Source organism: Rhinatrema bivittatum, chromosome 5, assembly GCF_901001135.1.
Source record: "Rhinatrema bivittatum chromosome 5, aRhiBiv1.1, whole genome shotgun sequence".
In the NCBI taxonomy this organism is placed as follows: domain Eukaryota; kingdom Metazoa; phylum Chordata; class Amphibia; order Gymnophiona; family Rhinatrematidae; genus Rhinatrema; species Rhinatrema bivittatum.
Genome location: NC_042619.1, coordinates 205674795 through 205699837, shown reverse-complemented (window position 1 = coordinate 205699837; position 25043 = coordinate 205674795). Strand labels below are relative to the sequence as shown.

Here is a 25043-nt window from a genome sequence, read left to right as displayed (position 1 = left end):
CTCAGCCTGAAAAAGCATTGGCTTGGGCCGAAGGGCTGGAAGGAGGACTTAGAATGTGGAGCAGTGTTGTCTAGGCCCGCACATCCTAAAGAAGTAGCAGCATCGACATTGGCCAAGCCATGCAGGCTGGAAGAAAAGAGGACTTGAGAGGGGGAGCAACATTGGCCGGGCCCATGCAGCCTGAACAAACAGCAGGAGCAAGAGCATTTCTCCCATGGGGCCAGCATAGTGTCAGCTCTAAAGTGCAGCAGCAATAGTGTTAACTGGGCCATATGGCTGAAAACTGGAGCAGGAGTACTATCATTTTGCAAAGAGAGAGGGACAAGGTGTTCTGACAGCGGATGATACTCAAGGAGGAGGCTGCTGCCACTGATCCTGGAGGGAAAGAAGAGCAAATCAGTATGTGTATGTGAGAGAGAGAGAGCATGAGAGGGAGAGAAAATGTTTGTGTTTGAGAACATGTGAGAGTATGTGGGAAAGATAACATCTCTATGAGTGAGAGAGAGCATGTATGTGTGAGTTTATATATGTGTGTGTGTCAGAAAGAGCATGTCTGTGGGAAGGAATGAAAAAGGAATAGTATTTTGTTCCAAGGTTACATCGTTATGGTTTTACTTTTGTTTTATTCTTTGTACATTGTTTTTGTTTTATTGTTTTATTGTATCACCCACCTGAGTTCTTTGTAAACCGGCATGATGTGCTGCACGAATGTCGGTAAATAAAAGTTAATAAATAAAATAAATAAATAAATAAAAGAATGTATATATATATATATATGTATGTATGTGTGCATGTGTGTGTGTGTGAGCATGTCAAGTAATAGAACATGCATTTATTGGAGAGCGTGTGCACTACCACCCCTCCCTCCCACTAATCTGTTGCGGGCGTGGACCCTTGGACTGAGGTGGAATTGGCGCAACCTGCAAGTTCCCACTGTCAACCGGCAGAGCTGGCTGTGGCAGGGCCCAACTGGTGCTTCACCTATACCAGCCCACATTCCCCTTAGGTTCAGCTCTTGGGTGCCAGGACTAGCAGGACTTAGGCACGGGCCTCTTCTATTGAGGTGAAGATCATAGAGGAAATCGAGTCACAGGCCAGGTTTACAGGTAGGTAGAATACAGACAGAGTCAGCGTCAGGCAACGGTCAGGGCAGGCAGCAATCAATCAGACTCAAGGTTCAGGCAGTGGTCAGTGACAGACGGAATTCAACCAGAGTCAAGGTTCCAAGCTGAAGTCAAAGCAGAGATCCATTCGAGGGGACCAAGGGATAGAGAGGCAGGCAAGAAGGCAAGGAACAGCACAAGTGGGCAGAGAAGACACTGAAGACAAGAAAATGAAGATTGACCATAGGGAAGATGAAGATAAGGAACTCAGGAATACAGATCAAGTCTGCCAAACAGGAACCAAGGAAACAAGAACCAGGAACTCAGGAACACAGACTGGAATGCAGGAACAACAATCAGGAACACAGGAACACACTGAGGCAATGCACTTTATTTGGGGGTAGTCAACCTTTTGCCGAGGCATGGGTTGATGGGAGCGAGGCTCTTTTAAGGGATGATGACAATGACATCAGAATTGGGTGCTGTGGGGGATTTCCTGCTGCAAGCCCTTTAATTCCCGGCCAGACAAGTGCGCGCCTAAGAGAGACACTGAGCATGGACGGCGGTGTTCTGACACAGGCCGTGTCAGGCCCACAGGAGCGCAGTGGATGGCCGCATCGCTGCTTGGGAGGTCTGCCATGGTATCAGGGCTAGAGGGAAGAGCGGCAGTCCACGGCCTTACCCCGCAGACCACCAAATGCAAAATAATCCACAACAATCTCAGGGTGATTGGAAATAAAAAATTCTCAGGCATGGAGAATGGGGGATTTGTTTTTATCCTTATTACTTTTAATTATTTAGTTTTATTTGATGTGACTTCTGTTTTGAAATATTTTATTAGTGGTGTTTGGGAAAGTTAAAAATAATTTTATATGATTTTTTAAATTATTGGGTGTTTTTCTATTCATCAACTGTTTGGAAATATTTATTCTTTTGATTTGCATGGTTTTACTGTTATGATGTTTTATAGTTCTTTATTTTATTGTTTTATGTTTTCTGAGGAATGATGGTGATTTTGTTTTTGCATTGCTGTATTGCAAATAAGTTCTAGCTTCTTTCGGTTTCCAGTTCAGTTTTTGTCCACAAGTTTCTATTTATGCTTTATGGTCTCTGTAGTCTGTATTTTGTGAGGATCTGTATATTCTGCTTATGTGATCGAGGTGAGATATTCTGCTAGCCTATAGTTTCTGTATAGGGATCTATACCAGCCTAACTTGTTCTGTTTTCCTAATATGAGCTGTATATATAACATACACATTGTAAGTGATATTTTTTACCTCAGAATGTCTTTTTTCATATAAAATATATGTATAAATGTATACATTTTAATTGTGTAAGGAGGCAATCCAGGAGGGGGGGGGGGGGCGGGAGAGGCAGGTGTCAATCTGTAAGGTTTGCTTAGGGCGTTTAATACCCTTGCACCAGCTCTGCACCAACCACCTACTGCTACAAACCCCCAATCATCAATCACTTAACTTCAACAAATCCTCAATCATTAGACTTATAAATTCCCCTTTTACAATAACAAACCTTTCAATCCTCAAATGTCTTACCTCTCTCGTAAAATTTTTACTTTCCGATAGAAGAAAGTGTTTTTCCTCCATCAGCCGATGATTTTCAGTTTGCATTTTCCAAAGATCCTTGCTTAGTTGATTGATTTTCTCTTCTCTTTCCATCAATATAGCTTTCAATAAGGGTAAAGAGATATCCTGAGATTCCACCGCCTCCACCATCTGGTTAAAATGAAAATAAAAGAAAAAGAAACAAAACAAAGCAACTTCAGGATTATGCATTAACCAGTCCATATGCTGCAGCATTGCTCTATTAGAAACTTCCAATAAATATTCTTCATGCTATTGATTCCTTTTTGGTCTTATTCCTAGGTCTCTTTTCATTATCCCCATATTTTTGGGGGGAATAAAATGCATGTATGTTAGTTTCCTTCTCTGAGTACTCTCTTCAGCAGCTTGTTCCATATTCATGCTTCACATCTATCAGTGCAATGTGAATGAGGTTTAGTACTGAGCGCCCGTTTTCCTAATGCACGCCCAGCCACCTCTCCTGGGCAAGCGATGCAATATTTATATTAGGGGGCACGCTAAAAAGGAGGTGCTAGGGAAAACTGAGCATCCCTAGCACCTCCTCAGCATTGGGCGCACAGGAGAGGTGGCTGTCAGTGCAGGTTGGGAAAATGGATGTTCAATCTATGAGCGTCCATCTTCTCCCACTACCGGCATATACATGCACAAGATACACGGCCTGAACCGTGTATCTTGTGTGTGTATATTGGGCGTCCAGTATTTTTTTTTTTCAAAAACTTTTTTTTTTAACCTAAATCTGCTTTCTTTGGCTCCCCTTACTTAGCATCACAACAATACTATTAGGAGAAATCACAGAAATCAGGATTTTTCTTTATTTTCAATGAGCTCTTCAGCATGGCAAACCTTTATGCTAGATACGTTGCAATGGGTGCATTGGCCACGCGGGAAATCTTTTGCACCTCGGGGATTAGCTAATAGCCTCATCTACATGGAATTTACATGTGATGAGCACTATTAGCTAAGCGGTGATTTGGACGCGCTAATCCCTGTATTGCATTGGGGGTTATGGTCACATATCCAAAATGCACATCCAATCGCGTGTTAAGCCGTGCGCTAGCTGCTGCACACAGTATTGCATCGGCCCCTATGTGAACCAGTGAGCATGTATGTGAGAGAATATAAGGAAGTTTGTGTGAGAATGAACATGTGTGTTAGAGTGTGTATGAGAGACAGGAGAAAGTTTGTGCAAACCTCCTATCGACTAATCCATGACAATCTCAGGGTAACTGGAATCTAAAGTTCCCAGCTATGGAGAACAAAGGATTTATTTTAGCTTAGTTTTAATTATTGGGTGTTAGATGTGTCTGCTGTTTTGAAATATTTTATTGATGTTTGGGAAATTTAAAAAAAACAATGTTATATGTTTGCAATCTCTTGATGTTCTGTTCATCAGCTATTTTGAAATCTTTAGTATTTTTATGAGTTTGGTTTTACTAATATGATATTTCTTAATTTTATTGTTTGATGTTTAATGAGGAATGGTGATGTTTCTGTTTTCCATTGTTGTACTGCCTACAGAGTGCGGCTTGTTGCTGTTTCCAGTTCAGTTTTTGTCACATTTCAGTTTATACTTTATTAACTTTACTCTGTATTTGGTGAGAGTCTCTCTGTATTCCGTATGTGTGATTGAGGTGAAGTATTCTGTTAGCATGTAGTTTCTGTGTAGGGATCTATAGCAGCTTGACTTGTTCCGTCTGCTATGATGTTTTAAGACCTGGTGTAGTATTTGCAATGTTGCCTTTTCTTAGGTACAATTGTTACTGTGAGTGTTGACAATTAGTGCTGTTTTAGTATGGGAAGTTTCCTATATTGTAACTGTAGTTCAGTTTACTCATGGTTTTCTGAGGGCAAGCCTAAACCCAACACTTGTTAAATAGGCCTAATATCTTATGGGTTCTAATTTTCTTTTTTTTGCAGGGTTTTGTGGTTGGCACCCCAGAAATATAAATATATACATGTTATAGTTGATGTTTTTTACTTCATAAGATTTCACACTCAATGCTCATTTTTCTGTAAACTATTATTAATGCATAATTTTTAAACATATGTCGGAAGAGGTGGGGGAACAAAGCTGTAATGTTTGTCTAGGGCACCTAATTACCTTGCACCAACCCTGAAAGTGAATGCCATACACCAGGGGCGGATTCCCGCTGACGACCGGCCCGGGGATTCGCCGCCCCAGCCGGCTCTGTCACAGCCATGCTCGGCAGACCACGTGACTAGAGCAACCGGCCCACCAGGGGATGCCCGATCCCCCGATAGGCCAATCCGCCCCTGCCATACCCAGACCCTCACAATTCACCCATTTCCTACTTCTCCAGGGTGTAAATGCTGGGGAAGGGTGGGATGAAAGTGGTAGGGTTCCTGGGAGTGTGACAGGATTACAGCTTCTTAGAAATATTAGTACTGCCACTCTCTCTGCCTCTCCTCTAGGAATCCTGGCCATACCTCCCCCCTTCCCTAGCATTTCAAATCACCAAAAAGGCCAAACTCTAAGGGGGACCCCTTCCCTTTCGCTGATTTGACCTGTGCCACACCTTAGGGGTGGGGTGGGGTGGGGGAGGCCATCTCATCCCTCGCCTCAGGCAGCAGATTGCCTTGAGCCGCCCCTGTATGTACCCTTTCCAAACCCTTCCTCTGTGAATTCTTTTTTGGAGGGGGCCCAAAGTTAACATGCGTAGGCAGTAGACATACAATTCTAGGCCCTACAGGTTGTAATCTTGTCAATAAATAATGCCTTAGCATGCACCCTACAATGGATTTCTGAGTAGTCTGCAACAGCCATCATGCACCATGAGTGACATTTTAAAATATTCTATTACTTCAAGCACTTACCAACATTAAAAATGCTTTATTAATCTGTAGTAATTTATTTTATAATTATTGCATTTTACAAAGTAAAAAGTAAACAAAGAACACTTAACAGAAATATCATATCCAATCATGTCATAAAACAAATACCAATGTATTCTTTTATGAATCCTCGTTCCAAAAATGCAGAGAATATCATAGCTACAATAAAACACCAATAATCATAATAATCATCATAAACAAATTTGCAACAGGTACAGAACAGAATTAGGACATGCAAAAAAATATTCAAATTCCTATGTCACCCCCGTGACAGCAAAACAAATTCCCTTCCCTGCCAAACACTTTGTGAAGTAACACTAACCCCTGCAAAAATAAATAAATACCTAGAACCTTGCCATACCATAACAGTACTAACTCTCAGGACTCAAATAGCATAAACCTTATCTATGAAAATGCACCAAGGCAAACATAAAGCCATAGTATAGTGTATTAAAGAACACTATAATACACTACCTAGTGGGCAAAGGGAACAAATCAGTCTGCTATAAATCCCTACAAAGTATACGCTAGCCAAAATATTGCATCTCTGTCACACATGAACAACACAGACAGACCCTTACCTAATACAGAATAAGGGACTACAAATTTGAAACAGAAATATGCAGACAAAACTGAAATGGAAAGCCAGAGAAACCAGACTCTGTGAACTCTGGAATACTGAAGAAAAAGCAAAATATAAATATATATAAGAAATGCACATTCCCAAAGATGGCTTATTCCAGTTGCTGAAAGCAACATATTTTTTTTTGTTGCTGATCTTATTTTTCTAATCGGTTGGTCCCAGTCTCTTTTTTGCCCTTGTCTTTCTTTTCCTTATTCCTTTTCCAGGGTTTCTTTTATTCTTTGTTTCTTCTTTCTCCTCCTGCCTTCTTTCCTTTCTCCTTCATACATACACATAGGCTCTCTCTCACATGTGTTCTAACACACACATACACTTTCTCTCACACAGGATCTCACTCTTCCATGCTCTCTTTCACATACATAAAGGCTCCCACACACACCCACACACCCACACAGGCTATCATTCTCACATGCTGCCTCTAACACACAGGCTCCCATTCCCCTCTACAGACACATACAAGCTCTCACTCTTACATGCTCTCTCACACAGATTCTCACATGTTCTCTTACACATGCAGGTTCCCACTCCCGTACATACATACATACACAGACTCTCACTGTCACATGCTCACACACACAGGCTCTCACGTGTTGTCTGAAATTCCCCCTCACAAACACACTCACAGGCTCTCACTTTTACATGCTCTCTCACACACAGCTTCATATTCCCACAGAAGCATACAGGCTCTCACATGCAGGCTCCTGTTCCCACTTCCATACATACACAGTCTCTCACTCTCATATACAGGCTACCACTCTCACTCAAACACACAGGTTCTATATGCTCTCTCTGTCACTTACACACCCCTAGGTAAGCTCTCATTCACACACACACACACACAGACACAAATGAAAGGCTACCATTTATAAATACACACATCCAGGTAGGCTCCCATTCACACACACACACACACACACGCACACAGGTTCCCATTCACACACTCACACCCTCACCCCCAGGCAGGCTCCCATTCACACACATACACACTCCGGCAGGCTTCCATTCACAAACACCACCATGACCACCCCAGACAAGCTACCATTCACACACACTCAGGCAGACTCCCATTCACACACACACACACACACACACACAGGCAGGCTCCCATTCCTGCACACACAAACACACACACACACACACACACAATATAAGCAGTCTCACATTTACACATACACACACACACACACACACATCCAAGCAGGCTCCCGTTCAAACACACAAACACAAAAACCCTCACTCCCTCACAGCTAATGATCCTCTATGCTTATCCAGGATTTGACCTTCACTCTCTCCCACAGCTAAGGATCATCTGTATTTATCCCAGGCTTTATCTCTCACTCCCCTTCAGCTAAGGATCCTCTATGCTTATCCCAGGCTTTACTCCTCACTCCCCCCCAAAACTAAGGATCCTCTATGCTTATCCCAGGCTTTACCCCTCACTCCCCCCACAACTAAGGATCCTCTAAGCAGGGGTCGGGAACCTTTTTGGCTGAGAGAGCCATGAACGCCACATATTTTAAAATGTAATTCCGTGAGAGCCATACTAACTACAACCCCCCACCCTCCTGACTCCCCCAAGCCCTACCAAATTAATTTACTACAACCCCTTACTCTCCTGACGCCCCCAAGACCTGCCAAATTAATTTACTACAACCCCCCATCCACCTAACCCCCCCCCCCCAAGACCTGCCAAAAGTCCCTGGTGATCCAGAGCTCGCAAACAAATCTTTAATACAAAAGTAAAAATCTAACAAAACCCCCCACCCTCCTGACGCCCCCCAAGACCTCCAAAATTAATTTACTACAACCCCCCACCCTCCTGTCGCAACCCAAGACCTCCAAAATTAATTTACTACAACCCCCACCCTCCTGATCCCCCCAAGACCTGCCAAAAGTCCCTGGTGGTCCAGCGGGGGTCCGGGAGCGATCTCCTGGACTTGGGCTGTCGGCTGCCATTAGTCAAAATGGCGCCGACGGCCCTTTGCCCTCACTATGTCACTGGGGTCGACCAATGGCGGCGGTAGCCCCTGTGACATAGTAAGGGCAAAGGGCCGTCGACGCCATTTTGATTACTGGCAGCCGACGGCCTTTGCCCTTTGCCCTTACTATGTCACAGGGGCTACCGCCGCCATTGGTCGACCCCAGTGACATAGTGAGGGCAAAGGTCCGTCGGCGCCATTTTGACTACTGGCAGCCGACAGCCCAAGTCCAGGAGATCGCTCCCGGACCACTCCTGGACCCCCGCTGGACCACCAGGGACTTTTGGCAGGTCTTGGGGGGGTCAGGAGGGTGGGGGTTGTAGTAAATTAATTTTGGAGGTCTTGGGGGGGCGTCAGGAGGGTGGGGGATTTTGTTAGATTTTTACTTTTTCATTAAAGATTTGTCTGCGAGCCAGATGCAGCCATCAAAAGAGCCACATCTGGCTCCCGAGCCATAGGTTCCTGACCCCTGCACTAGATGGTAGCTGTAAGGTTGATGATTCCACCAGGCAGAAGTCAATGGTAACAGGCACCGAGGCAGGGCAAGCAGGCCCTCGAGGAGCAAGTACCTGATCCCAGTAAGGCACCTGAAATAAAGCAGAGGGCCCCCAAGGAGCGGGTACCCAGGTTAGAGTATACCCCGAAGGGCAGAGAGGGCTTCCAGCGGCAGCAAGGAAGTGGCAGAGTAGGTTAGACAGGACGAGTCCAATCCTTGCTAACTCGACAAGCTAGCAAACAAGTATAGGCTAAATACCCGGATGGCATGATGTCACTCAAGGGGGACACCCCCGAGGTTCCCGCCATGACGTGGATAAAGACGTGGGTGGCGTGCGCACCCTATGAGGCCCTTAGGAGAAACATGGCGTGAGGCTTTGCCATAGCCGTTCTGGGGACGCTGGAGGACGCGGCGGCAGCCATCTTCCCAAGGCTAGTGGGGAGAGCAGAGAAAAAGGTGAGGCACAAGGCTTGAAGTCATCTGAGACCGACGGATGCAACAGTACCCCCCTTCAAAGGGCCCCCTCCAGACCTCCTACCTGGTCTTGGTTTCTGAGGATGCATTCTGTGGCATTGCTGAAGCATCTCTTTATCCATGATATTTGCCAAAGGTTCCCTAGAGTTTTCTTCAGGTCCATAATCCTCCCATGACAGGAGGTATTCCCATACTCTGCCTCTCTTTCTCACATCAAGGATAGCGTCTACTTTGTATTCGATGTCTTCTTCTGCATCAATAGGTGTAGGTTCAGGTGTCTTCGTTGAGAACTTGCTAAGGACTAGCAGTTTCAGTAGTGAGACATGGAACGCATTATGAATCTTCAATGCTGGTGGAAGTTTCAGACTGTACGTAAGAGTACCTAGTCGTCAGAGAATGGGAAAGGGTCCAATGAAGCGTGAAGCAAAACAACCTGATGGTAGCTTGAGTCTTAGATGTTTTGTAGACAGCCAGACTTTGTCACCAGGCTGGAATTCTGGAGCCTTGCAGTGATGAGCATCGTAGCCTTCCTTTGCTCTTTGTCCTGCTCTACGGAGCATCTCTTTGGTTTTAGTCCATAGCTGTTGGATATCTTTGGCAGTAGATTGAGCTGCCAAGGACGACACTGAAAGTGGAAGTGGCAAGGGTGGTAATGGTAGTCATCCGTAGACCACTTCAAATGGTGTTGATCCAGTAGATGTTGCTGGATGAGAGTTAATGGTGAATTCAGCCCAGGGCAATAGTTCAGCCCAGTCATTTTGACGAGTACCCACATAGGCACGAATGAACTGTTTGTGTGTCCTATTCATTCTCTCCATTTGCCCGTTAGACTGAGGATGGTATGCAGAGGTGAAGTCGAGAGAGATATCAAACTTCTTGCACAGTGCTTTCCAGAACTTAGCTGTGAATTGGGTTCCTCTGTCAGACCAGGTGGCGGTTTCTGTCTGGCACAATTGGAACAAGAAGCAACATAGGAGAACATGTCTTCCTTCATGGTGGGCCACCAGTAGTACTTCTGTAGTTTTGCCAGAGTTCTGCGTTGACGAGGGTATCCAGCCAGTTTAGAATCGTGAGCCCAAGCTAACAGCTTTTTCCTTAGGATCTTGGGTACAACGGTCTATGATATGTTGGTGTTCATCAGGTACGTCCTCAGAGAGAAATGAGCGAGATAGGGCATCTGCTCTGATGTTCTTATCTCCAAGGCAGTATTTCAGCACAAAATCAAATTTGTTAAAGAACAGGGACCATCTTGCCTGCCTATGGTTTAGGAGCTGTGCGTGGCGGAGGTACTCCAGGTTTTTATGGTCTGTAAAAACTGTGATCTGATGTTGTGCACCTTCAAGCCAGGGGTGCCACTCCTCAAATGCCATCTTTATTGCCAGGAGTTCTTTATCCCCATGCCGTAGTTCTTCTCCGCTGGCAAGAAACGACGGGAGAAAAATGAGCATGGGTGTAAGCTCTTAGAGTCACCAGCCTGGCTTAGCACGGCCCCTACACCTACATCTGAGGCATCGACCTCAATGATGAAGGGCCTGGTTGGATCTGGATGTCGGAGACATGGCTTGCTTGAATGCTGTTACTGCCTCCGTAGACCAATTGGCAACGTTGGCACCTTTCTTAGTCATTGCTGTAAGCAGAACAGTTAGTGAGGAATAGTTCTTGATGAATGTTCTGTAGTAGTTGGTAAATCCCAGAAATCATCTAAGAGCCTTTAGACCTGTGGGTTGTGTCCATTTCTGAATGCTCTCCAGCTTCTGCGGGTCCATCTGGAAACCTTGGTTGGAAACAATGTACCCTAAGAAAGGCACAGATTCCTTGTGGAACTCGCATTTTGACAACTTGGCGTATAGACGGTTCTTGCGGAGTCTTAGCAGTACTCTTTTGACATCTTCCAGATGAGTGTTCAAGTCCTGGGAAAATATCAAGATGTCATCCAAATACACAACGACACATTTGTAGAGTAGATCATGCAGAATGTCGTTCATCATGGTTTGGAAGACAGCTGGGGCATTGCACAAGTTGAAGGGCATCACTAGATATTCAAAGTGCCCATCCCGGGTATTGAAGACTGTCTTCCATTCATCGCCAGCATGAATGTGAGCTAGATTGTAGGCTCCCTTGAGGTCAAGCTTGGAGAATATCTTGGCTCCCTGTAGTCTATCAAATAGCTCTGAGATGAGTGGTAAGGGATAGCGGTCTTTCACAGTGATCTCATTTAGACCTCTGTAGTCAATGCATGGACGCAACGTCCCATCTTTCTTCCCCACAAAGAAGAAGCCTGCACCGGCAGGAGACTTGGAGGGTCTTATGAAGCCTGTCTCCTTTTCTCCTATATGTATTCAGACATAGCTTTATTTTCTACCACGGACTAACTGCCTGGACTTCATTGGACTTCAGTGTTAGGCTTCAAATTGATGGCGCAGTCATAGGATCTGTGTGGAGGGAGTACGTCTGCGGCTTCTTTGGAAAATACATCTTGAAAAGATGCATACTGAGGCGGCAACCCATGCATCAATGGGGTAGTTGGCATGCAGGGTATAGGAGAGACCTCCATCAGACATGTACCATGGCAGTCTGGACCCCAACGTGAAAGTTCCAGAGTGGCCCAATTGAATTGAGGCATATGCTGCTGCAGCCACGTTAACCCCAATACTATAGGGTGCATGGCCTTCTCTAGGACAAAGAAGGAGGTGAGCTGGGTTACTTCGCCTGGTAAGGGCTCCCCATGAATTGAAGACAGGAGTAGTGGAGTCATCATTTTATGAACTTATGAACTTTTGGTGGTGGTGAGGATCCGCAGGTGCTCCACAAATCGTTTCAAAATAAAATTGCCTCTGGTATTCTAAGGGTCCACAGATCAAGGATACAGGAAGAGAGAGTGGAGGAGAGGGTGCAGGTAGTCCTAAGTAGAGTCCTCCCGCAGGACTTAGGTCTGCCAGTTTCCCAGACATATAGGGCATGTTTGTACAGTATGGCCAGCTTGTACATAATACTTACATACACCCAACCTCTTCCGCATTCTTCTCTCTTTTGACGTTAGGTGACTGCGGCCTAATTGCATAGGTTCTTCTTCGCCAGCAACTGGACCCAAGGAAACAGGACTGGGTGTAGTTTTAACTCGAGTGTCATGAACCTTGTCACGAAGTCGGCGATCAATCTTTGTTGCCAACTTCACCAGTTCAGCCAAGGTCTCAGGCATCTCACGAGCTGCCAGCTTGTCTTTCAAACGAGAGTTCAATCCCTCAAAGAAGATGGTCCTCAGGCATTTTGGGTTCCAATGTAATTCAGACGCCAGTGTCTTGAATTCTATGGCGAAGTCTGATAAAGGTTTACTACTTTGCTTCAGGTGAACCAATGAAGATCCTGCAGTAGTATGCCGGGCGGGATCATCAAAAACTGATCTGAACAGTTCAAGGAACCTAGCAAGATCATGTAGAATAGGATCATCGCGCTCCCACAGTGAAGAGGCCCAAGCCAACGCTGTTCCGTCCAGATAAGACAAGATGTAGGTGTATTATTGTTTGTAAGGTTTTGGGTGGACCCTTGGACACTGTGGCTGCTGACCACGCCCATGGGGGGGAAGTCCCATGAGGGGCCACAGGTCAGGCTCAGCTTAGGACACACAACACAGATGGATCTTTTATTAACAGTATTGAGGAGCCACCAGAGGTAGCAGTAGTGAGCAGAGATGAAGCTCGGTTGGGCTTGCAGTCCCTCAGGGCTCTGGAACAGCGATCCCACAATGGCTGTGCTGTAGTGAAGAGAAACTGAGATAGTGAGTACAATGAAGTATATGCAGGGTTCTGGAATAGAGCCTCATTGGTTGAGTACTCACACAGCAGTTTCTCTCGGTAGGAATCACAGAAGCTGGAGTAGAGGCAGGCCCTCGAGGAGCGAGTACCTGGTACCAGGGAACAGCTCTGAGAGAGAAGTAGATAGTAACTCACTGATGGTGTAGACAGCGGTATCTTCCAGGCAGAAGTGAAGTCCAGGCAGCGAGTCCGGGAACATGGGCCCTCGAGGAGTGAGTACTGGTTCCAGACAGCGACCTGATATAGAAGAGAGAGATCCCCGAGGAGCGGGTACCCCAAATAGAGTAAGTCCAATAATGGAGAGGCAGAGTAGCTAGGTACTGAGAGCGAATCCCATCCGTAAGGAGTTCACCAGTATGAATACCTGTTGCTAACTCGAATAGCTAGCAGTAGTGTAGGCCTTTTGTATCCGGGATGCGTGACGTTATCACAGGGGGACGCCCCTGAGGTTCGCGCCAAAGAAAGTATTTGAAGCAGGGCCGTGCAGCGCGCGCCCCCTAAGGTAGCTGGACAGTATGGCGGGAGGCAGCGCCCAAGCCGGACAGGGGATGCCGGAGAGGATGGCAGGCAGACGCCGCGGCAGCCAAACGTCCGTCAACCGCGGGAGGAGTCGCCAGAGAGGTAAGGAGGGCGGAGACGTTGGGCAGCGACAGTCGTAACAAGGTGGTCTTGGCATAGGCTGTAGGAAAATGATTAGGTTGCAGGGAAAAGTGCATGCAACATTGGTTGATAAATCCCCTACATTTCCAAACTTCCCCTGAGAAGTTTGGAAATGTAGAAGTTAAAGAGAAGTTAAAGAGGTAATTTTAAAAGGAGTTACGTGCATAAATGTTAACTACTACTGAGCAATTTCCAAAAGCCCTGTACTTGAGTAAAGTGCACTTGTGAGTAAATCCTAAGGACAATTCAATGGCATTGTAAGAGCGTGTACAGGAAACTCTCTCAAACCACCTTAAGAGACTGGCAGGGCTGGTGCAAGGGTCTATAGCGCCCCAGGCAGACCAAACCCACCCTGAGTTGAATGTGTCGCTGTCAGCGGTCACCCTCTTACAGTTCTCTCTCTCTCTCTCTCTCAGCGAATGCTGTAGGATTTCTTTCACTTTTTTTTGTAACCCTTTAAACATTTTTGGACATACAGAACTTGGCGCTGCTCTTTCATGTCCCGGTGGTGCTCTGCCAACTAACATCGCCCTAGGCGACCATCTAGTCCTACCTAATGGTTGCACCAGAACCTGGGGACTGGCCACAGCTATCTAGCCCGGTCCTCCCTAAAGATCAGCCCCGCAAGGGATTCTGGCTGAAGGGAGGCTCCCCTTACCATACTATAAATAGTTAGTGCCCAGAAGGGACAGAAAGGCTCCGGGGGAACAGACAGGAAGCCAGAATACCATCATTTGACTTATGTTTGATGCTTTTGAAATTACAAGGAAGGACTGCTGAGGTAAGCAGCCTTTGAAGCTGTTTATTTTTTGTTTTTGTAAATAAAATTGTATAGAAGGAAACAGCCAGAGTCTACCTTCTTTATCCCACTGGCTGTTTCCCAAGCCACCACCACCCATGTTATCACGGGCATATATTGTAGCAATTTTCAAAAGCCCACTTACTCGAGTAAAATATATTTACACATATAAAACCGAATTTTAAGAGTCTAAATGCTTTTTAAAATTGGATCTTATGTGCATGTACATGCAACCCTGCCTCTGGAATGTCTCTACTCACATGTACACAGCCTACCCTATACCCATGTATATCATTGGGCAGTTTTATGCCAGGCCAAGCCCATGGGTTAACCTCTTTTACCTGCAGAAATGCCTTTTACAATTACTCTGTAAACTTTCTTCATGACATTGTATCTACCATGGAGATTGATATAGGCACTAAAGGTGATCTGTTAAGCATGGAAAAGTCCACATGTCAGGATTTAAGAACAGTAATGGATACATAAAAAAGCCTTCCAGTGGGAGTGAAAATAATAACAGAAAAGTCATGGGGAAGACAGAGTTGATCCTTAGTGACAGGGAATAAAATGCAGTCAGAGCTGGTTCCTCCATTAAGTAAACAGTCACCTAGGACAGCAAAATTTGGGCATAAATCTTTTAAATCTCCAGGTGCCACCTGCCCACTTTTAAGGTGTGGCACTACAAGAGGAAAGGTAATGGATACTGGGTAGGTGTGGGAGGGTGAAGACAAAGAGGAAGTTGAGTGGGTGGGGGAGTTCTGAAGAGGGGGTGCTGGGCTAGTGAGGGTGGGTTGGAGAAAGAGAGAGAATGCTGGGCATTGCAAAAAGAAGGACAAAGAGATTGGCATGGTACTGGTGTGCTGAGCAGGGAGTGAAGGGTAGAAAGAAGAAGATGCTGGTGGGAGGAGAAGAGAGGAGAGATGTTGGGCAGGGGGGGACAGAGAGAAGGGATTCTGTGCAATGTGGAGGGGGGGTCACAGGAAGGGTGAAGCAGATCCTAGCAGATGGTGAGAAGACAGTGAGAAGTGCATACTGAGTGGGGTTAGTGAGGAGGATGCTATGCCGGTGGTGTATAGGGGAGGGCACAACACTGAATGTTTGCGCTTGCTCTTGTACAGTAGAGTCTGTGTATTGAACTATGTAGGGGAAATGAGCAGACTCAATGGGACTGGGGTCTTTAACATCTCCCGTCGGTTTCTATGTTTAACACAGTTCATTTCACTATTGTCCATATCTGCTGATTTGCAAACAAAATTAATAAAATACTACATGATTTAACAAAAAGAATCCACTCAGAGTAACTTGCTCTGTTGTACTATATTTCAAAACAGAAAGAAAAGTGGAGACAGACACAAGTGTGAAACTTATGAGCAGAAGTGCCAGTCATTAAGGCTGAGATCGCCACCTGGCTGTGAGTGTGCCAGGAGCACTTTTAATTAAATTAGACCATGTAAAGGCCTAAATATAATTAAGCAAGCTTTGATCAGGAGCCAGGGTTGAAGCCTTGATAATTGGTACTGCTCACAAGTTTCAGACTTGTAATAATTCAACCTCTCTTTGTGTCACAATAGAAAAAGATTGTTACATAATTGTGAGACAATGTCATACAGCAGGTGTTTTGTAAGTGTGAAAGGCTCTCAAGCACCTATGGGTGCTGCCTATGAGTAACAAGCTGGGGTGCCTATGACTCTGAAATTCATGGCTTTTTCTGCATTCCCTGTATCTCAGAGCTATTACGCTACCCAACCACTATGTCTCTTAATAAATATTTACAAATTTGAGTATTTATTTCATTCTCATTCAGGTTCTTGGCCACTTCCATGTGTGCTGTGGTACTGTATTCAAACTGTCTCCTCATTTGCATGGCCCAGGCAGCTCAGAACATCAGCAGGATTAATCTCATAGCACAAAATGGAAGAGGCTTCCGGTTACACAATTCATCACAAGAGAAAAAGGTCCATGCTGATCCAGAAACCTCATTAAGAGAGGCCTTGACTAAGCAGTTTCATTGCAATCACCTTTCCTTTCCAGATAAAGACTGCTGACAATTAAATGCCGTTTGTTGGAATATGCACGGCTGCAGCAAACAGAACAGTACATTTGATTTGAAGCATTAATTACAATCATTTTGCTTTTTTCCTGCATTGCAAGTTCATTGTCTTTTGGTTCCTCGCTACTACAGAAAATGGTTTTAATATTACACACAACAGCTTCTTTCCTGCTTGAAGTCCTTTCACTACCTGAATAGCAAATAGCCTTCCATTCTTTTACCTTTCTAGGGCTGGTGAAGGAGGTCCTAACTGTGCACATCCGGATTCAGCAGCCTACGATTCCTGAGCACGCTCACTAAGCCTTGATTTATCCTCTGGCTCTTCTCATCACAAAGAGCCCAAAAGGGAGCTTTCTTCTCAGCACTGCTGGAGCAGCTGCACGCAGGCCTGGCTCTCAAATCGTCACTGGCTGTTCATACAGACTAAGGATCAATGGACATGCCCAAAGGAAGCCTGCAAGGTTATCACACAGAGGATGGAGGGCAAGCCACTCTATACACAGAAAGAACTCTAAGATTTTTTTTTTTACCACCTATTTCAACAATACTACTACCACTTATCATTGCTACAGAGCTCCTAAATGTATGTCTGTGATTTTGTCTGATTTTTTGTCATTGTTGATTGATTCTTATGTAATTTTATTATGTGTGTTTTCTTGTACCCCGCCCTGAGTGTAGGAAGGGTGAGCAATAAATATTTTAAAATAAATAAATAAATAAATACTATTCATCATTTCATTAGCACTAGAGGTCTGCAGAGCCCGGTACCACGTCTATTTATTTCTAAGGCACTACTAGATGTACGCCAAGCCCTGGATCACTACTAATCATTTCAATAGCACTATTAGACATCCACAGAGCCCTGTACCACTACTACTTATTTCTATAGAACTGGTAGTGAGGGCAGCTGTAGAGGGAATGTTGGAGACACCACCTCCTGGAAAGGCGCAGGATGGCAGGACTGGAACAGAGTGTGGGTAGTCTGGTGAGGCTGACGCAAGGGACAAGTGCAGTCTGGATTGGAGTTCAAGGATGCAGTGCAGGCAGGAATGCAGCCCTGGAGCAGAGTGCAGGCTGGAATGGAGCTGTGGAAGACTGGAACACCAGAACAGACTGGATCTGAGTGCAGGTAAGAGTGAACTGGAACAGGTGGACCAGGGTGCAGGTAAGTGTGGAGCTGGAATACTGGAACAGGGACTAGGGCAAGACAGACTAGACAAGACAGGACAAAGCAGGACAAGGACTACACAGAACATGGAACATAGAGTGCCCGAAGGCAGTGAGGGCAAGGAAGGTCCCAAGCAGCAAGGCAGAGAGAGACCTAGAAACAGGGAGAGACCTAAGAGTCTCAGGGCTAGGCAGGAGGCCACAGGATAGGAACAGGATCAGGATCAGAAGGTCCGCAAGCTACAGAACAAACAGGGAACAACTGGGAATAGAAGGCCCAAGGGCCATCGGAGCAAGCAAGACAGTACAGAGATCAGAAGGCCCGGAGGCCACAAAGGAACACAAGGATTGGCCTTGGAAAGCCACAAAGTGAGAATGGCTAAAGCAGGGAGCCAAGGAGGACTTGATGCCGAAGCATTGAGGGGAAGGATAGACAGGGTTAAGTAGAGCAGGAGTCTTGGTATGGTGTGGGCAGGAGAGAAGGGCTTGACCCTCCAGGGTTGAGAGCTCATGGAGGTCCTCTGGTGGCGAGGAGGCTGTAGGACAGGCAGAGGCCAAGGACCAAGGACGTGCTGGTAGTTCGGAGCCAGGCTCACCAGGGTCCTCTGCTGGAGTGGAGGCCGTGCAGCAGTCGAAAACACAACAGCTAGATATCCACAAAACTCTGTACCACTACTACTCATTTCTATAAGACTAATAGATGTATGAAGAGCCCTGTACCACTACTACTCATCATTTCTATAGCATTACTAGACATTTACAGAGCCCTGCACCACTACTACTCATCATTTCTATAGCATTACTAGACATTTACAGAGCCCTGCACCACTACTACTCATTTCTATAGCACTACTAGACATCCACAGAGCACTGCACTACTACTACTCATTTCTCTAGCACTACTAGACATTCACAGAACCATGTACCACTACTACTCATCTTTTCTGTAGCACTACTAGACATTCACAGAACCCTGTACCACTACTACTCATCATTTCTATAGCACCAGTCTCACAAGGTCTTCCTGCAATTTATCACAATCTGCTTGTGATTTAACTACTCTGAACAATTTTGTGTCAACTGCAAATTTGATTATCTCACTTGTCGTATTTCTTTCCAGATCATTTATAAATATATTGAAAAGTAAGGGTCCCAATACAGATCCCTGAGGCACTCCACTGTCCACTCCCGTCCACTGAGAAAATTGTCCATTTAATCCTACTCTCTGTTTCCTGTCTTTTAGCCAGTTTGCAATCCACGAAAGGACATCGCCACCTATCCATTGACTTTTTACTTTACCTAGAAGCCTCTCATGAGGAACTTTGTCAAACGCCTTCTGAAAATCCAAGTATACTACATCTACCGGTTCACCTTTAGCCACATGTTTATTAACTCCTTCAAAAAAGTGAAGCAGATTTGTGAGGCAAGACTTGCCTTGGGTAAAGCCATGCTGACTTTGTTCCATTAAACCATGTCTTTCTATATGTTCTGTAATTCTGATGTTTAGAACACTTTCCACTATTTTTCCTGGCACTGAAGTCAGGCTAAGCGGTTTGTAGTTTCCCGGATCGCCCCTGGAGCCCTTTTTAAATATTGGGGTTACATTTGCTATCCTCCAGTCTTCAGGTACAATGGATGATTTTAATGATAGGTTACAAATTTTTACTAATAGGTCTGACATTTCATTTTTTAGTTCCTTCAGAACTCTGGGGTGTATACCATCTGGTCCAGGTGATTTACTACTCTTCAGTTTGTCAATCAGGCCTACCACATCTTCTAGGTTCACCATGATTTGATTCAGTCCATCTGAATCATTACGCATGAAAACCTTCTCCATTACGGGTACCTCCCCAACATCCTCTTCAGTAAACACCGAAGCAAAGAAATCATTTAATCTTTCTGCGATGACCTTATCTTCTCTAAGTGCCCCTTTAACCCCTCGATCATCTAACGGTCCAACTGACTCCCTCACAGGCTTTCTGCTTCGGATATATTTTAAAAAGTTTTTACTGTGAGTTTTTGCCTCTACAGCCAACTTCTTTTCAAATTCTCTCTTAGCCTGTCTTATCAATGTCTTACATTTAACTTGCCAACGTTTAAGCTTTATCCTATTTTCTTCTGTTGGATCCTTCTTCCAATTTTTGAATGAAGATCTTTTGGCTAAAATAGCTTCTTTCACCTCCCCTTTTAACCATGCCGGGGAAAGATTCCTGAATATTATAAAGTGGGTGAGGCTTCCTTGTAGTTTGCTAATTCCTTTTTTATTGTAGCTAATTCAACTTTAAGGTGAGCTAACTCCATGTTTATTTTGGAGAGCTGTGAACAAATGGGGCAAGCCCTAAGCTTCCAGATGGTTTGCTTCAAGATAAAGGCTCCACAGTTGTAATATTAAAGAATAGTCATATTGTTCATTTGATTTGATAGAGAACTCCTTTAAGTTGATAAAAAAAATTAGCAAAATTATAAAAATTAGGTCCTAAAGGCAAAGAAAGATACAGTGACTTACAAATACCAAGGCTTACTGCAACATTTTGTGGTAAAGTGACACCCAAATCCCAAGGCTCATTACAGTATTTAAAGGTAAAGTGATACACAAATCCCAAAGCTCATTGCAGAATTTAGAGGTAAAGTGACTTACAAATCCCAAAGCTCATTGCAGTATACAGAGGTAAAGTGATTTACAAATACCAAGGCTCATTACGGTATTTATTTATTTAAAGCTTTTCTATACCGACGTTCGTGTACACATCACATCGGTTTACATAGAGCATGTAATATAAATAAGAACCGAACAATTACACGGAACAGTAGGTAACATAATGCTGAGTAATAATGGGAACAAAAAATGAGTGGGGAACAGGGATTTCAGAGAAGGGTTATATCATATAACAAATTAAAATATTCAACGCAGTAAACTGGGTATGCAGTGGCATAGATGGGGGTCTCTGGGTAAGGGATAGGGAGGAGGAACAAGGGGAAGAAAACAAGATATTGGGGGTGTTGGATAGAGCTGCAGGGGGAAGGGCGAGAGAGAGGGGGTAGGGTAGTTAAGTGAAAGCCTATTTGAAGAGCCAGGTTTTTAGTTTTATTTTTTAATTTCTGTGAGCAAGGTTCCATACGGAGAGTAGGGGGCATAGAGTTCCAGTTTGAGGGTCCAGCAATGTAGAGGTAAAGTGACTTACAAATACTGTTCCGCTGGGAGTGGATCCTTGGCCTGGTGCAGGATAGGTACGGTCCTCTGGTTGGACCCACAGAGCGCCTGCCACCAGGAGGCAGAGCACAGGAGAAGACAGAGGCTAGCTGGAGCTTCGCCAATAGCAACCCGGGAAGTTGTAATTGGTAGGTGACCGCTCCAATGCGTCGAATGATCGGGAATGGCCCAATAAACCTAGGCACTAGACGCTGTGATGGAAGGCATAGCCTTATGTGTTTGGTACTTAGCCAGACTTTCTGGCCGGGCCGGAACAGGGGAGCGGTGCGACGATGAGTGTCCATAAATCGTTTGGCTCGCTTGGCAGCCTGACCCAGTTGTTCCTTGACCTGGTTCCAAAGGCGTCGAATAGTCTGAGCCGTGGACTGGGCTGCAGGCAAGGGCACAGAAAGCGGTACTGGTAGAGGCAGGCGTGGCTGGCGACCAAATACCACGGAGATGGGCGAGACATCGGTGGCAGAGGTGATGTGGGTATTGTGAGATAACTTGGCCCAGGGTAACAGATCGGCCCAGTTATCCTGCTGATCATTTACATACAAACATAGAAAAATCTTTAAGGAACGGTTTGTTCTCTCTGTCTGGCCGTTTGCTTGAGGGTGGTAGGCCGACGTCAGGTTCAGGGTGATGTCAAATTTTAGACAAAGGGACTTCCAGTACTTGGCAGCAAATTGTGGCCCACGATCCGAGATGATCTCCCTGGGTAGTCCATGTAGACAGAAGATGTGGTTTAGGAAGAGTTTAGCCAGTTCGGGAGCCGAAGGAAGACCCGGTAGTGGGACGATATGACCCATTTTCGAAAAACGTTCGATAATCACCCAGATGACCATGTTGCCCTTTGATGGAGGCAGATCAGTGAGGATGTCTGTGGAGATGCTGGACCTGGGTTCAGTAGGAGCTGGGAGAGGTTGGAGAAGTCCCCAAGGACGACCAGTCAGGGGTTTTTGCTGCGCGCAGATGGAGCAGGAGTCCACATAATTGCGGGAGTCTTTCACCATGTTAGGCAACCAATAATGTCATCTTAACATCTCAAGGGTCCGGGCACAGCCAGGATGGCCAGCCATCTTCGAGTCGTGGTCCAGTGGAGTATGCGCTCCCTAAGACGGTGTGGGACCACCGTCTTCCCAGCTGGAACTGTGGTGATAACTGCGAGGGATACACAAGCTGGGTCAATGATGTGCCTAGGAGTCTCGGGTGTATCTTCTGGCTCGAGGGAACGAGAGAGTGCATTCGCTCGGAGGTTTTTTGAGGCTGGATGGTAGCGGAGTTCAAAACTGAAATGCTCAAATACAGGGCCTATCTGGGGTTCAATAGCTGGGCTTCCTTTAAATGTTCGAGGTTCTTATGGTCTGTGAATACCATAAATTTGTGCTGTGCTCCTTCTAACCAGGGGCGCCATTCCTGAAGGGCTAGTTTAACAGCTAAAGGTTCACGGTCCCCAATCGTGTAGTTCTGTTCTGCGGGAGAGAACTTGTGGGAATAGAAGGAGCAGGATACTAAGGTCCCCCTGGCAGAGTATTGGCTCAGGACTGCCCCTGCCCCGATGGCGGAAGCGTCAACTTCAACGACGAAGGGGAGGTTAGGATCTGGGTGATGTAGACAGGGACCGGTGCAGAAGGCCTCTTTCAAGGCGTGGAAAGCAGATTGAGCCTTGGGACTCCATACTCGAAGGTTGGTTCCTTTCCTAGTCATGGCCGTGAGTGGAGCAGCTAGTGTGGAGTAGTTAGCGATGAAATTCCTGTAGTAATTTGTGAATCCGAGGAATCTTTGTAAGGCATGGAGGCCTACTGGCTGGGGCCAGTCTCAAATCCCTTGAAATTTCTCTGGGTCCATGGTGAAGCCACGATTGGAGATGATGTAACTTAAGAATGGAAGACAGGTCTATTCGAAGATGCACTTCTCTAATTTTGCGTAGAGATGATTGCCTCTAAGGCATTGGAGGACTGTCTGGACATGTGAGCGGTGGGACTTCAGGTCTTTGGAAAAGATCAGTAAATCGTCCAGATACACCATGACAAATGAGTACAGTAAGTCCCGGAAGATCTCATTCATCAAACGCTAAAAGACCGCAGGGGCATTACAAAGTCCGAAAGGCATGACTACGTACTTGTAGTGACTGTCCCTTGTATTGAAGGCAGTCTTCCAGATATACTCAGATTGGAACCTCACAAGGTTGTTCGCCCCTTGGAGATCTAGCTTTGTGAAAATCTGGGCTCCTTGTAAGCGATCAAATAATTCACTGAGTGGTAGGGGGTATCGATCTTTGTGAGTTACAGCACTGAGCCCATGATAGTCTATGCAAGGACATAGACTGCCATCTTTCTTCTTCACGAAGCAGAATCCAGCTCCTGCCGGGGAGTCGGAGGGTTTTATGAACCTTTTATCCAGATTTTCTTTAAATGTATTCAGTCATTGCTTGGGTTTCTGGGAGCGAGAGAGGGTAGGTTCTGCCCTTGGGGGGGTGTGGTACCTTGCAGAAGCTCAATGGGACAGTTGAACTTTCGAAGTGGAGGTAGGATGTCAGCATTTTGTTTGTAGAACACATCCTTGAAGTCAGAATACGATGCAGGTAACCCAGTGAGGGTTGTAGTCTTCAAAGCAGTAACTGCTGAAGATATCTGTCACAGACAGTGGTCCTGGCACTGGGGCCCCAACTACATCAACTGCAGGGACTGCCAGTCAAAGTGGGGTGCGTGGACCTGGAGCCAAGGAAGTCCTAGGATTACTGGATGCATGGAACGTTTCAAGATGAACAGGGAAATCTCCTCTTCATGGAGGGTTCCGACGGTGAGGTGGAAAGCCACAGTGCGGTGAGTAATGCGTCCAGGAAGGTGCTCTCCTTGGATTGATGTGATTCGGACAGGTACCTCTAGATGTTGGAGTGGAATATTGAGAAGTCTGACGATGTCATCCAGAATAAAACTGCCACTCGCCCCAGTGTCTACAAGAGCGGTAGTAGCAAAGGAGCAGGACTCCCTATGGAGGGATACTGGAAGCAATAATTGGGAGCCAGAAACAGTTGCACCCAAGCTCGGGACCCCCGCTGGGCTCAGGCTTTGCAGTTTCCGGACGTACGGGACAGGATTGCAGGAGGTGTCCGGAACCACCACAGTACAAGCAAAGGCCTTGCTTCTTACGTTGGAGGTGCTCCTCAGGGGACAACCACCCACGATTTATTTCCATGGGTTCCTTAGTTGATGGAGGAGGTGCTGGTAAGGCCTTTAACTGGGGGCTAGCTGCATGCGCAGGGTGTAAGGACTGAGGCCGGGGAACCTTTACCTCCTGATGCCGTTGTCTATTTTGCCTGCGAGGGAAATCAGGTCCTCTAGAGATATGGGAATCTCCCGAGCAGCTAGTTCGTCTTTTAAGGGATGGAGACAGGCCTTCTAGATAGAGTGCCCATAGGCAGTCCTCTTGCCATCCCAGTTTTGTGGCCAAAGTCCTGAACTCCACCGTGAATTCTGAGAGAGTGCGAGACTTGACGGAGGTGGAGGAGATGGTGGCCCACAACCGCCTGTCGGCTGGGATTCTCAAAGGTCCGCTTAAAATGAAAATGAACTGGGATAACTTGCAGATGATGGGATCCGAATGCTCCCAAAGCGGGGAAGCCCATGCCAGGGCTTTCCCCTCAAGGCATGAGAGGATGAAAGTCATCTTTGTAATGTCATTTGGAAACAGTGAAGGCTGCGGTGCGAATTGCATGAAGCATTGGTTGATGAAGCCTCGGCAGAGGTACGGATCCCCACTGAAACGGGGTGAAGCTGGAAGAGCGAACGATGCCTGTGAGGGCTGGAGTTGAACCAGGTCCCCTTGATTAGCCATAACTCTACCGAATAACGGTATATAAAACTCTACAAATAAATAAATGACAGAGTCCTCTAATTGAGACCGTAGTCTCTCCACAGATTAGGCTAATGCTTCCAGGGTTCGCTGTTGTCCTCGGACATGAGCAGCTAGGCCAGGGATGGCCTGCAAGGCAACCTGTTGTGCTGGGAGTGGACCCTTGACCTGGTGCTTGATAGGTACAGCCCTCTGGTCGGACCCAGAGAGCACCTGCCACCAGGAGGCGGAGCACAGGAGGAGACAGAGGCTAGCTGGAGCTTCGCCAATAGCAACCCAGGGTTTCCGCAGGTTGAGCCCTTAGGTACCCGGATCGCCTGGTCTTAGGTGGGCCTCACAGGAACTCCTAGAGAGAAAG

The 25043-nt window shown here is 45.9% G+C and overlaps 1 protein-coding gene across 3 annotated transcripts in view; it reads right to left on the bottom strand.

The window, feature by feature from the left end:
• Positions 1-25043, bottom strand: part of LOC115092318 (myosin-11-like) — a 95915-nt gene that overhangs the window by 64271 nt on the left and 6601 nt on the right. For all 3 annotated transcript variants that reach the window (XM_029603091.1, XM_029603092.1, XM_029603093.1), the window contains exon 3: positions 2657-2836. In XM_029603091.1, the coding sequence (XP_029458951.1) occupies positions 2657-2836 (180 nt within the window). The remainder of the gene's footprint in view (positions 1-2656; positions 2837-25043) is intronic.